Here is a 15145-nt window from a genome sequence, read left to right on the forward strand (position 1 = left end):
AAAACTAAATCTAAATTGTAAAGCCTAGATCTGAACTTAAAATTAAAATTAAAACTAAACTAAATTTTAAATCTAATATTGTTAAAGTTTGTTTGAGAATAATTTCGATAATAAAATCCAACATTTATAATGTTTAAATGAAATTTTTAAAAGTCTTAATCAATTAAAATGATCGGTTAAACAATATAAGCGGCGGTAAGTAGGGAAAGGAAAGTTTGCAGGGTAAATTTTGGGACATCCCTAATATTAGGATGTCATGGCGGGATTATCCAATCCCGAGTGGGAGGGTTCATCCTGGCACAACATCTGCCAGCCGTTATAGGTCGTAGGAACGTTTCATCAGGGAGACAGACAGAAACCTACTCGGTGCCCCTGTATATTTTATTTCGTTTATTTCTTTTAGCTGGTATGGTTTTTATGTGTGTGTGTAGGTGTCTAGAGTGGTAGCAAGAACCACCCGCATACCAGCGCCGCTACCACTCTGGCAACACTAGTTTCTTTTGTTTTGCACAACCTCTACACAACATAAATGGCGCCCAACGTGGGGCCCGAGTAGGTCCATAGCCTGATCTTTTGTTAGTTTTCTAATCCTATTTAGTCATGACTACGTAAGTCCTGTTAGGTCATACCTAGAGTCCCTAATTGTTGCGACGTCGTCGGACGAAATAGTAAATTTAGTTTTTACTTTTCTCCATTTCAATAGATGGGAAGCTATAATTGTGCATGGTCAATATTGTACACACCTACGTAAGTCCCGGACAACAGGACAATTTTAGTCTAGTTCGCGTTGCGACGTGTGGTGTGAACAATATGGTCATGCAGAATTATAGATTCTTCAGCCTATCCTTTCCAAACAATTTGAGGCTCTCAGAATAGCTTTCCATAGCATATCTGAGAATGCTCAAGTTGTGAAGAAAGAATAGCTAAGGCCAGCCCCCTCTTTTACAATAGTCCATAGAGTATTTGTTTTAGAAACATGCGTTTTGTCCGCAGTGAAGTAGTAAGGGTAGTCCTACAGGTTCTAGGTTATCAAACCATCTTCTAGTTGCACCTTTAAAAGTTTTTCTGTGGGAAACAACTACTAAAATTTTATCCATTTTAGTTTTTTCTTGTCTGCATCTCCTGAAACCAAAATAGAAAAGAAACAATTAGAAACGTATCTACGAACTATTATACATTTTTTACATTACCTGCAAACTTTACTTTCCTGAAATACACCGCCGATAGTAAGATTTTATTTAATTTGAGATTTCAAGATTTATCTTTGGTTCTTTTGGATTTGGATTTTGAGTTTTTTGTAGAACGTTTTAGCTTTGTCGTTACGAACGTTTTGGATTTAGTTTTTGAATCTTTACTTCCTTTCTTTAGAATTGATTTTTTTTTTTTAGTTTTCCTTTGGGAAAGAGGAGGAATTTCTTCTAGTATTTTGCTAATATTTATCATAGAGATAAATAGTTTTTTTTACTAGCGGTCTGTTATATATACGAATCTTCAATTTTATATTTTATTATATTTTGTTATTTTGGTTGAGTTTTTATTGTGGGGTCATTCCGCCAACTAGATTTCTATTCATTAGGAATGGTCTTAACTCGCTCGGCTAGGACTCGTGTACAAACTGAGCATAATAATATTTCCAATATGGAGAACATTACACGCACGACTGCAGGAACTGTAGTTCCTACGGCGCATCCGACGTATACGATTGCCAACACAGCTACGACAACTACTACCTCTGCATCGACCGTCATGCCGGCGGTCCAACAATTCATGTCTATGGCCCATGAACGTTCTGGGTTTTTAAATGAGTCTGCCATCTCCAACAGCACGATTACATCGCCTGGCTACAGCAGTATCACCGCCAGGAATGTGCAACAAGAGTTTCGAGCAAATGTCCCGCCGACAGCTCCTCAACCTGTTAACATCGTCACCACAGGAGGCGATATGTTTACTTTTGTGCGGGAGGAGTTGCAACGGCAAATACGGCAGTTGCGAACCGAATTGCAACAGGAATTCGGCAATGCTGCTGCTCCAGCTAATCCGCCGATATCGGTCCTTCAACCAACGGAGCCGCGAACATCTGTTCGGCAGCCAAATGCAGTGTTTAACCATCAGCCTGTAGAGCAGCAACCACCTGTTAGGCAAGGAAACAATTTAGTAACGAATCAACTACATCAACCTCAATTGTACATACCTGCTAGTAATTACCAGTTGCAAAATGATTTTCAACCAACCCAAGGACAAGCATCTAACGCACAGCCGCATTATGTACCACCAAATGCGAATCCAGTTTTTCCAGCACCAATTCAATCCTCACAAGCTCCCAGTTGGCCTACTGACGGCGCATTCGCCGTTCAAAGAAAGGTGGATTTGTCCAAATGGGGTATTAAGATCGACGGAACCTGGAAGTCCATGAGTGCTGAAGATTTCATTTTTCGAGTAGACGTTCTAAGACAGGACTACAACTGCGCGTTCAATGACGTCCTACGAGGTTTTCATCATCTGCTAGAAGGCCAGGCGCTGGACTGGTATTGGAACCTACGTAAGTTAAGGCCAATACAGTCCTGGGATGAGTTGGTGGGAGCATTCCTTACCCAGTTCCGAAGATTTGAGAACGAGTTCCAGTTACAAAAACAAATTATGGATCGTCGCCAAATGCCGATGGAAAGCTTTGAAAGTTTTTACAATGGTGTGATGAAGCTAAGAAATCAACAGCGAAATCCCTATTCAGAACGAGATCTAGTGGAGATTATGAAAGGTAATCTAAAGCCGTCATTGTCACATCTACTATTTTCCGTGACCACTTCTAGTCTCAATGAGTTCTGTCAACAGGCGAAAAGAGCTGAAAATTTAATCACCAGTCAGAGGCAGACTTTCCAGTCTAGACAACCCGCCCCAGCTCGAGTCCATGAACTCCAGTTTGGAGATGAAGTGCCTATACCAATCCTCGAAATCGACGCCTTAGCCACTAGTAGCTGGTATATTTGCTGGAATTGTAAGCAGCCAGGCCATAGTTTCGTGGATTGTCCTTCACCTAATAGACGCATATTTTGTTTTAGATGTGGTAGGGATGACGTAGTCACGCCTAAGTGCCCTAAATGTCAGGGAAACCTGAAGGGGAGCGAGTCCCAAACGGGGGAGACTCGTTCAACCCTAGCTTAATCCCGGTTGACCATGGTATCGAACACTTTAGACCGTCTAAAATTCTAGTTAATAATGCACGCATAATGCCTGCCGATGAACAACCTAAAGTCCATATAATTAAACCGCTTCATCAAAGAATTCGGGAATATGCTGAAGCAAAATCTAGGATTTTTGGTCAAGTATCGAATAGAATTCAGAAAGCTAGACTTAGGTATAAAATTAGAAAGAAGATCAAGAATGAAATTTTGTCTACGAGTTTGTATGAGGGCAAGGATGCTAGACTTTATCTAAAGATTAATATAAATGGTTGTGAGATTGATGGTCTGTTAGACAGTGGAGCCACGGTGTCTTGCTTAGGTAAGGGCTGCATGGAGTTAGTGGAGGAATCCGGTCTTAAAGTTTTTAAATTTTTGTCCTATGTAAAAACTGCCGATGGCAGTCCACACAGAATTGTTGGACGAGTAAAAACCAAAGTTAATTTTAATAATTGTTCTAATGAAGTGACTCTATATCTAGTACCTACTTTAAATAGGCCTCTATTTTTAGGGGTAGATTTTATGAAAAGTTTCGGTCTGTTTCCTAGTATATGTAGCATTACAACTAACGGGGTTAATTTGTGTCCGGAGTCTGAGGAGACGAAGGATGTAACCAAAACCCATATTCTTACTCCTGGGCAAAAGGCGGCATTAGATGTGGTGGTAGCAAAATTCCCGTGTTTCTCAAAGAAGGGACTCGGTCAGACTTCCCTCGAAACCCATACAATCGATACCCGCGACGCGATCCCAGTGAAGGACAGGCATTATCCCGTCTCACCGGCTGTGCAGAAGTTAATGTATGCAGAGCTGGATAGGATGCTTGAGCTTGGGGTCATAGAGCAGAGCGAGAGTCCTTGGAGCCATCCGGTTACTCTCGTCCGTAGGGGCGAGAAGAACCGATTGTGTCTCACGGTCAAGGACGCCTATCCGCTGCCGCACATCGAAGGTCTGCTCAGTCGGTTAGGGGATACGTTCTTCATATCCAGCGTGGATCTCAAAGACGCGTTCTGGCAGATACCGTTAGATGCATCTAGTAGGGAGAAGACTGCATTCACGGTGCCGGGGCGACCACTTTACCATTTCACGGTCATGCCTTTCGGGTTGTGTAACGCAGCCCAAAGGTTATGTCGTCTGATGGACAAAGTGATCCCTTCAGCACTTCGTGATAGAGTTTTCGTCTATCTAGATGACCTTTTGATCGTATCTCCAGACTTTGAGACTCACCTGGAGTTGCTGGATCGGGTAGCGCATTGCCTGGATTCGGCGGGTCTGACCATCAACGTAGGGAAGTCGAAATTTTGCTTCAAAGAGTTGAAGTACCTAGGGTACATAGTAGGAGGAGGGAAGTTAAAACCTGACCCAGATAAGATCGATACGATTTTAAAATATACCTACCCGAAAACCGCCAAACAGGTCCGAAGCTTCATGGGAGCTACGGGTTGGTATAGGCGCTTCATCCCCGACTACGCTACCATATCAACACCTATTTTTAACACCCTTAAGAAAGGAAAAGGTTTCAACTTTCCGGACGAAGCTATGGAAGCCTTCGACAAGCTAAAGTCCGCCCTCACAACAGCACCAGTGCTTATGCATCCCGATTTCAACAGGCACTTTTATGTCCAATGCGATGCATCAGACATAGGTTTGGGAGCAGTTCTGTTCCAGAAGGACGAAAACGACGGCGAACATCCAGTAGCCTTCTTCTCTCACAAATTGACCAGTGCACAGAAGAACTACTCGGTTACCGAGAGAGAGTGTTTGGCCGTAGTGATGGCCATTAAGAAATTCCGGCCTTATATAGAACTTTTGCCATTTACAGTCATCACGGACCATAGCAGCCTAAAATGGCTTATGTCCCACAAAGACCTCAGTGGCAGACTAGCCCGATGGAGCTTACATCTACAGGCCTTTACCTTTACCATCGAACACCGGCCCGGATCCAAAAATATCGTTCCCGACACCCTGTCGAGATATGACATGGAGGAAGTATCTGTGGAGGTAAATAATTTAATAGATTTAGAGTCTGAGTATTTCAAAGGTCAAAGTTACCTGGACTTAATCGCCAAAATCAAGGAAAACGCTGAAAGTCTGCCTGATTTGAAGGTCGTGGATGACCTGGTTTATAAGCGGGTCCTCCCATATGACGGGGTGCCGCTAAACGAAGATTTTGCCTGGAAGTTATGGGTTCCACTAGAGCTTACGCAAGAAGTAATTGCGAAGTGCCACAATCCGCCTCAAGCCGCTCATGGAGGTTTTGGTAAAACGCTCCGAAGGTTAAGGGAATATTTCTACTGGCCCAACCAGAATGTTCAGGTCCGATCATTTGTGGCCAAATGCCAAACCTGTCGCGAGACAAAACCCGCGAATTCTATCCTAAGACCACCAATGGGAGCTGAATCTACAACGGAACGACCGTTCCAGAAGATCTTTATAGACTTTTTGGGGCCTTATCCACGGTCAAGAAACGGAAACGCATACATATTCATCGTCCTAGACCACCTAACGAAATATGTACTGCTCAGAGCTATGCCGAAAGCTAACACGAAAAACGTCATTAAGTTTTTAATATCTGAAGTGTTCCACAAATTTGGTACACCTGAGACGATTTTGTCTGATAATGGCAAGCAGTTTACTAGTAAAGAGTTTCAGGATATGGTAATGAATTTTGGCGTAAAGCATGTAAAAACTGCCACACACTCGCCACAAGCCAACGCTTCGGAACGGGTTGACCAGTCCATCCTGTCCGCAATTCGTTCCTACCTACAGGAGGATCACACTGAGTGGGATAAGTACCTGTCCGAAATTGAATTTTCGCTGCGGTCGTCAGTCCAAACGTCTATTGGGGTTACGCCGTACTTCGCACTGTTCGGTATGAACATGATTTCGCACGGAAGTGTATATAAGCTTGCGAAGAAACTACAATGTCTTCATGATCCGGAAATCGACATAGTACCAAAACCCGTAAAAATGGACTTAGTACGGCACAAAATTCGTGAGAATCTGCACAAAGCATATTTGAAAAACGAGAAGACATACAATACTCGTTGCCGTCAAGTCAAGTTTGTACCAGGTCAAGAGGTTTATCGCCGCAACTTTCAGCAAAGCGATTTCAAAAATAATTTTAATGCTAAACTAGCCAAGAAATTTTTAAAATGCCGAATTGTCAGACCTATTGGTAATAGCCTATACGAGGTTGAAGACCTTCAAGGAAAATCGTTGGGGGTATTTCATGCCAAAGATTTGAAACAATAGTTTCAACATCTTTGGTGGTTCTAGTCCCAACGATTATACCTACTCCTAGCTCGAACCAAAATGATAAAACCTATTTTTTTTTCTGTATTTTGTATAAATGAGTTAGTAGATACTTTCTACACAAAACATTTTGTTAATGATATTTTGCCTTGATTATATTTAACACTTTGTTTTCTTTTTTAGTGAAAGCCTACGACCAGGGAAGTTCATTTGTGTTGTGGAACAGTAAACAGTCGTGATAGTTTGCCCGTTAACGAGTAGTTCGCCGAGTGCTCAACCAGACTAAATATATTAATTTTCGTTTATGACCACGTTGTGATCGTCAGACGCTAGTCATAGATGCAATTCCGTCATAGCACCCTTTGGAACCATGCGCTCAGGGTTAGGAATTATTAGCTGACTAAAATTTGGCAATTTGAATTGTCTGGGAGCAAAGCTGCGACGAGTATCCAACAAGCGTTTCGGGTAGAAACACGTGAATTACTCGTTAACAGGGAAATCTATCACTACGGTATGTTGTTCTCACAACACGAACTATTCCTGGCAAAATAGTTTTTTCTAATGGAAAACATTATGATCTTAACGATCACGAAATAAGGCAATATATCTATAGTTTGCTTTTAAATCTAATTTAAATACTAAATCTAATATTAGACTAAACAGAATAACTTAAAATTAGATGTTAATAATAGAAATTTAAAGTTTTCACTTACCGATTAAAATTTTCGTTGATTGGAGAAATTTTCCTCTCGATCTTACAGTTGGCTGGTATTGTTGATTTTCTTCAGGAACCAAAATTTGATGATTCAACCTGTAAAAGGAAAAACAAAACTATTAGTATTTGGTCTAAAGTAAATTTTGATGATACAAGTCATTTTCAATATCTAATCATTTGATTTAGATAAGTTCAGTATTAGTTAGTACTTACGTTTTAGAATAATAATTGGGGTCATATACCGCATTCAAGCTTCCGGTCCAGGTCCAATCTGAATTTATAACCTGTGGAAGAGAAATAAAATATAATTAGTTGAATTAATTTAATCTAGCTTTTTGTAATCTTCTAAAAGGACAAACTGAATTCCAAGCTCAAATCATTTTTATTTATTATTCCTTTTAGAAAATTACACTTTATATATATATTTTTCTTTTTTTTTTCAAAATAATTTTATTTTTGAATATTTTTACTTTTATTTCCGGAGAAATTGTAAGGGGTATTTCTCGCCAAAGTCTCTAGACGTTAGTCTATGAGCTTTGGTGAACTTAGTCCTTACATTTCTACCAAATTCCTACGATTAAGTCGTGAATATGAAGAAAAAACTTAATATAAGTGAAATTATGTTTCGTTATATATTATTTAGTTTTAGGTTTATTACTTACCTTTCCTGAACGGAAGCAGCAACCAAGGCCAAATCCCAGGTCCAATTGAATTTTATTAGCTGAAAGTAAAAGAAAATTTATAAAATTATTAATTTTGAATTAAAGCAAAAGATATTTTAATCGGAGAAATAATTTTATTTTCACTTTTCTTTTATTTTATCCATTTAGGATTGGTTTGATTTTTTTAGAGTTTTCTTTATTAATTTTTCTTTTGTTTTGGTTACAAAAGGTTTTGGTCACGGTTCACTTCATTTTTGTTTACACAAATAATTTTATTTTTGAATATTTTTACTTTTATTTCCGGAGAAATTGTAAGGGGTATTTCTCGCCAAAGTCTCTAGACGTTAGTCTATGAGCTTTGGTGAACTTAGTCCTTACATTTCTACCAAATTCCTACGATTAAGTCGTGAATATGAAGAAAAAACTTAATATAAGTGAAATTATGTTTCGTTATATATTATTTAGTTTTAGGTTTATTACTTACCTTTCCTGAACGGAAGCAGCAACCAAGGCCAAATCCCAGGTCCAATTGAATTTTATTAGCTGAAAGTAAAAGAAAATTTATAAAATTATTAATTTTGAATTAAAGCAAAAGATATTTTAATCGGAGAAATAATTTTATTTTCACTTTTCTTTTATTTTATCCATTTAGGATTGGTTTGATTTTTTTAGAGTTTTCTTTATTAATTTTTCTTTTGTTTTGGTTACAAAAGGTTTTGGTCACGGTTCACTTCATTTTTGTTTACACAAATAATTTTGTTTTAAATTTAACTGATTCACAAATTCTGATGGCCACTGTAAATTTTCAAACTTTAGTTTCCGTTGGTCTCGCTTATTAGATCCAGTCACTAAAAATTTTCACGTTTTTTTTTTTACACCCACTGTATTTGAAGAAAAAAAAAAATATTTCACTGTCACTTCACTTTTTGTTCTCACTGTATCTTCCAAATTTAAATTTTAAATTTTTTTTGTCACTTTTCAGAACCACTCTAATTTCTTAAACAATTTTCTTTTTTCCAATTTTTTTTCATTAAATTAATTTTTTTGTCCGAACACTTTTGACACTCACTGTAAATTCCGATCAAATAATTTTTCTTTAACATTTTCACTTTTAATTATTCTACACGAAACGATTGTTAAAACTTTTTCAAGTACTTTTTTTCCGTTTACTTTTTACACGCACTGTAAATTCCAAAATATTTTTTTTTACCCGAATTCACTTTTTCCAAAACCCGAACCGAAATTATTTTAAATTTATAAATTTTTTTTATTTTATTCGATTAAATTTTTTTTTTTACACGGCACTCACACTTTTGACGCACACTGTAACCAAAATTTTTTTTTTTTTGCACCGAACCACATTTTAATTTTCACTAAAGTCCACTTTTTATATTTCAAATATAATCCATTACACTTACCTTAAATTCCCGGAACCACCTTAATCCCTAGTCCACTGGCCCATCTGGAACAAAACCTGAAAAATTTAAAACAAAATTATTAGAAAATTTTATATAAATATTTATAATAATTTCCACATTTTTTTTTTACTTACCATTTCATTCTGCTTCGATCCGCCATCTTTCAGAATCGGCCATCAAGTTTTTTTATATAGGCCCAAGGCAGCCAACATGATCCCTGTAAAGAAAAGAAAAAAATTTGGTTGTGTTAGTTAACAACACCACTAATAAATTTTTCTATCACTATGTTTTTGTTACTTACCTTATTTAAAATCCCCTTATACGGCCATAGAAATCCACCAGAACCTGTAAAGAAACAAAAGAAACAATTATTATATTGTTTTAAACTATTTAAATTAATACTTTTATTATTTTATTGTTATTAACAAAAGAATTACTTACCTCGTTGTATCCATTGATATTTTTTTGTTTGGGTGCTTCTTCTTCACCCACGCGTAGTATTTTTCTTATTTGCCTCCTCCTCTTCCATTCATTCAAGCAGCTGTTCACAGTACGTCGCCGCCTGGCCAGTTTTTAACGGCGGTACAGAGTTGTACTTTCGTTCTCGAATGAATAAGGGTTGCCATAGTGCAAATTTTTTGTATGGGAATAATGAAATACCCAAAATCCCAGAAAAGTTTTAGGACATTAGGGTAGTTCAGAAATATTAGGGTGCTTTTTTCCCCTCCCATCCTGTATCCAGGGATGGATAACAGGAGTGGTGGGGTTTGTCGTGTGCACCCTGTAATAGAGCTACTGAATAGAAGAAGAAGAAACTTAAACAGGTGGCAACACAATGAAAAAGGGATTTTTTTTTTTTTTGGAAAGAAGAAGATGAATAAAAACAAAAACAAATAGCTTTAGGAAAAAATTTTATGTAGGCAAACAAATTGCTGAAAATTGGTTGAAGCCATATTGGTAACCGAGGTTTCTAGATGCCAAAAGAAAAAAATGTCGGTCCTTTTTGATTTTTGCTCGGAGAGAAGAAGAAGGTGGAGTCTGTGGCCTCATCATAAAAAAAAACTAAATTTTTGATTTAATTTTTTTTATATAAATTAAATCAATTTTATTAAAAAAAAAAGAATTAATTAAACTTAAAGCTAAACTTAAAGCTAAACTTAAAACTAAACTTAAAACTAAATTTTAAATTAAACAAAGCAAAACACAAACCTGCAAAGCCACTTCAACACCGACTCCATCCAACGAGGGAGAAGCTGTTTTCCAGCACCACCACGCCTGGGGTGCTCTGGTATAATTTTTGGTTTTCCGACCTTCTGTGAGTTTGCACCCGGACGACAAGACGGACCGGACGAGTGTCCTTTTTAAATAATTTTCTATAAAAAAAAGGAAAGGTTAGACTAAATAAATATATATTAGTATTGCTAGGCTTACCTATCATTCATCGTATCGAATCCATTCCGTTTGCGTTTTTTTTTTCCAAACGTGCGCGAACAGGGTTGAGCTCAGGCCTCTTACAAAGTAACGCGTGATTTTGAGATCTCAGGTGGTCTTAGCCATATATATTTATAACAAAAAAAAACCTGTGAAAACAAGCAAAATTATTTAAAAGGTGTGTTAACTTAAAATATATGTTCAATTATGTAGAACTTTTGCCATTTACAGTCATCACGGACCATAGCAGCCTAAAATGGCTTATGTCCCACAAAGACCTCAGTGGCAGACTAGCCCGATGGAGCTTACATCTACAGGCCTTTACCTTTACCATCGAACACCGGCCCGGATCCAAAAATATCGTTCCCGACACCCTGTCGAGATATGACATGGAGGAAGTATCTGTGGAGGTAAATAATTTAATAGATTTAGAGTCTGAGTATTTCAAAGGTCAAAGTTACCTGGACTTAATCGCCAAAATCAAGGAAAACGCTGAAAGTCTGCCTGATTTGAAGGTCGTGGATGACCTGGTTTATAAGCGGGTCCTCCCATATGACGGGGTGCCGCTAAACGAAGATTTTGCCTGGAAGTTATGGGTTCCACTAGAGCTTACGCAAGAAGTAATTGCGAAGTGCCACAATCCGCCTCAAGCCGCTCATGGAGGTTTTGGTAAAACGCTCCGAAGGTTAAGGGAATATTTCTACTGGCCCAACCAGAATGTTCAGGTCCGATCATTTGTGGCCAAATGCCAAACCTGTCGCGAGACAAAACCCGCGAATTCTATCCTAAGACCACCAATGGGAGCTGAATCTACAACGGAACGACCGTTCCAGAAGATCTTTATAGACTTTTTGGGGCCTTATCCACGGTCAAGAAACGGAAACGCATACATATTCATCGTCCTAGACCACCTAACGAAATATGTACTGCTCAGAGCTATGCCGAAAGCTAACACGAAAAACGTCATTAAGTTTTTAATATCTGAAGTGTTCCACAAATTTGGTACACCTGAGACGATTTTGTCTGATAATGGCAAGCAGTTTACTAGTAAAGAGTTTCAGGATATGGTAATGAATTTTGGCGTAAAGCATGTAAAAACTGCCACACACTCGCCACAAGCCAACGCTTCGGAACGGGTTGACCAGTCCATCCTGTCCGCAATTCGTTCCTACCTACAGGAGGATCACACTGAGTGGGATAAGTACCTGTCCGAAATTGAATTTTCGCTGCGGTCGTCAGTCCAAACGTCTATTGGGGTTACGCCGTACTTCGCACTGTTCGGTATGAACATGATTTCGCACGGAAGTGTATATAAGCTTGCGAAGAAACTACAATGTCTTCATGATCCGGAAATCGACATAGTACCAAAACCCGTAAAAATGGACTTAGTACGGCACAAAATTCGTGAGAATCTGCACAAAGCATATTTGAAAAACGAGAAGACATACAATACTCGTTGCCGTCAAGTCAAGTTTGTACCAGGTCAAGAGGTTTATCGCCGCAACTTTCAGCAAAGCGATTTCAAAAATAATTTTAATGCTAAACTAGCCAAGAAATTTTTAAAATGCCGAATTGTCAGACCTATTGGTAATAGCCTATACGAGGTTGAAGACCTTCAAGGAAAATCGTTGGGGGTATTTCATGCCAAAGATTTGAAACAATAGTTTCAACATCTTTGGTGGTTCTAGTCCCAACGATTATACCTACTCCTAGCTCGAACCAAAATGATAAAACCTATTTTTTTTTTCTGTATTTTGTATAAATGAGTTAGTAGATACTTTCTACACAAAACATTTTGTTAATGATATTTTGCCTTGATTATATTTAACACTTTGTTTTCTTTTTTAGTGAAAGCCTACGACCAGGGAAGTTCATTTGTGTTGTGGAACAGTAAACAGTCGTGATAGTTTGCCCGTTAACGAGTAGTTCGCCGAGTGCTCAACCAGACTAAATATATTAATTTTCGTTTATGACCACGTTGTGATCGTCAGACGCTAGTCATAGATGCAATTCCGTCATAGCACCCTTTGGAACCATGCGCTCAGGGTTAGGAATTATTAGCTGACTAAAATTTGGCAATTTGAATTGTCTGGGAGCAAAGCTGCGACGAGTATCCAACAAGCGTTTCGGGTAGAAACACGTGAATTACTCGTTAACAGGGAAATCTATCACTACGGTATGTTGTTCTCACAACACGAACTATTCCTGGCAAAATAGTTTTTTCTAATGGAAAACATTATGATCTTAACGATCACGAAATAAGGCAATATATCTATAGTTTGCTTTTAAATCTAATTTAAATACTAAATCTAATATTAGACTAAACAGAATAACTTAAAATTAGATGTTAATAATAGAAATTTAAAGTTTTCACTTACCGATTAAAATTTTCGTTGATTGGAGAAATTTTCCTCTCGATCTTACAGTTGGCTGGTATTGTTGATTTTCTTCAGGAACCAAAATTTGATGATTCAACCTGTAAAAGGAAAAACAAAACTATTAGTATTTGGTCTAAAGTAAATTTTGATGATACAAGTCATTTTCAATATCTAATCATTTGATTTAGATAAGTTCAGTATTAGTTAGTACTTACGTTTTAGAATAATAATTGGGGTCATATACCGCATTCAAGCTTCCGGTCCAGGTCCAATCTGAATTTATAACCTGTGGAAGAGAAATAAAATATAATTAGTTGAATTAATTTAATCTAGCTTTTTGTAATCTTCTAAAAGGACAAACTGAATTCCAAGCTCAAATCATTTTTATTTATTATTCCTTTTAGAAAATTACACTTTATATATATATTTTTCTTTTTTTTTCAAAATAATTTTATTTTTGAATATTTTTACTTTTATTTCCGGAGAAATTGTAAGGGGTATTTCTCGCCAAAGTCTCTAGACGTTAGTCTATGAGCTTTGGTGAACTTAGTCCTTACATTTCTACCAAATTCCTACGATTAAGTCGTGAATATGAAGAAAAAACTTAATATAAGTGAAATTATGTTTCGTTATATATTATTTAGTTTTAGGTTTATTACTTACCTTTCCTGAACGGAAGCAGCAACCAAGGCCAAATCCCAGGTCCAATTGAATTTTATTAGCTGAAAGTAAAAGAAAATTTATAAAATTATTAATTTTGAATTAAAGCAAAAGATATTTTAATCGGAGAAATAATTTTATTTTCACTTTTCTTTTATTTTATCCATTTAGGATTGGTTTGATTTTTTTAGAGTTTTCTTTATTAATTTTTCTTTTGTTTTGGTTACAAAAGGTTTTGGTCACGGTTCACTTCATTTTTGTTTACACAAATAATTTTATTTTTGAATATTTTTACTTTTATTTCCGGAGAAATTGTAAGGGGTATTTCTCGCCAAAGTCTCTAGACGTTAGTCTATGAGCTTTGGTGAACTTAGTCCTTACATTTCTACCAAATTCCTACGATTAAGTCGTGAATATGAAGAAAAAACTTAATATAAGTGAAATTATGTTTCGTTATATATTATTTAGTTTTAGGTTTATTACTTACCTTTCCTGAACGGAAGCAGCAACCAAGGCCAAATCCCAGGTCCAATTGAATTTTATTAGCTGAAAGTAAAAGAAAATTTATAAAATTATTAATTTTGAATTAAAGCAAAAGATATTTTAATCGGAGAAATAATTTTATTTTCACTTTTCTTTTATTTTATCCATTTAGGATTGGTTTGATTTTTTTAGAGTTTTCTTTATTAATTTTTCTTTTGTTTTGGTTACAAAAGGTTTTGGTCACGGTTCACTTCATTTTTGTTTACACAAATAATTTTGTTTTAAATTTAACTGATTCACAAATTCTGATGGCCACTGTAAATTTTCAAACTTTAGTTTCCGTTGGTCTCGCTTATTAGATCCAGTCACTAAAAATTTTCACGTTTTTTTTTTACACCCACTGTATTTGAAGAAAAAAAAAAATATTTCACTGTCACTTCACTTTTTGTTCTCACTGTATCTTCCAAATTTAAATTTTAAATTTTTTTTGTCACTTTTCAGAACCACTCTAATTTCTTAAACAATTTTCTTTTTTCCAATTTTTTTTCATTAAATTAATTTTTTTGTCCGAACACTTTTGACACTCACTGTAAATTCCGATCAAATAATTTTTCTTTAACATTTTCACTTTTAATTATTCTACACGAAACGATTGTTAAAACTTTTTCAAGTACTTTTTTTCCGTTTACTTTTTACACGCACTGTAAATTCCAAAATATTTTTTTTTACCCGAATTCACTTTTTCCAAAACCCGAACCGAAATTATTTTAAATTTATAAATTTTTTTTATTTTATTCGATTAAATTTTTTTTTTTACACGGCACTCACACTTTTGACGCACACTGTAACCAAAATTTTTTTTTTTTTGCACCGAACCACATTTTAATTTTCACTAAAGTCCACTTTTTATATTTCAAATATAATCCATTACACTTACCTTAAATTCCCGGAACCACCTTAATCCCTAGTC

At 36.5% G+C, this 15145-nt stretch overlaps 1 protein-coding gene across 1 annotated transcript; it reads left to right on the top strand.

The window, feature by feature from the left end:
• The first annotated feature begins 6053 nt into the window (after nucleotides 1-6053).
• LOC119611147 lies at nucleotides 6054-6428 on the top strand. The gene has a single exon (XM_037966639.1). The coding sequence runs from the start codon at nucleotides 6054-6056 to the stop codon at nucleotides 6426-6428; it is 375 nt and encodes a 124-aa protein (XP_037822567.1).
• The last annotated feature ends 8717 nt before the right edge of the window (nucleotides 6429-15145 follow it).

This window comes from Lucilia sericata, unplaced genomic scaffold (assembly GCF_015586225.1).
Source record: "Lucilia sericata isolate MDLA Ls3-8-SP2 unplaced genomic scaffold, ASM1558622v1 Contig001376F_arrow, whole genome shotgun sequence".
In the NCBI taxonomy this organism is placed as follows: Eukaryota; Metazoa; Arthropoda; class Insecta; order Diptera; family Calliphoridae; genus Lucilia; species Lucilia sericata.

Excerpts from the sequence above, each read along its gene's own strand:
- LOC119611147 (XM_037966639.1), top strand. The coding sequence starts at position 6,054 with ATGATTTCGCACGGAAGTGTATATAAGCTTGCGAAGAAACTACAATGT.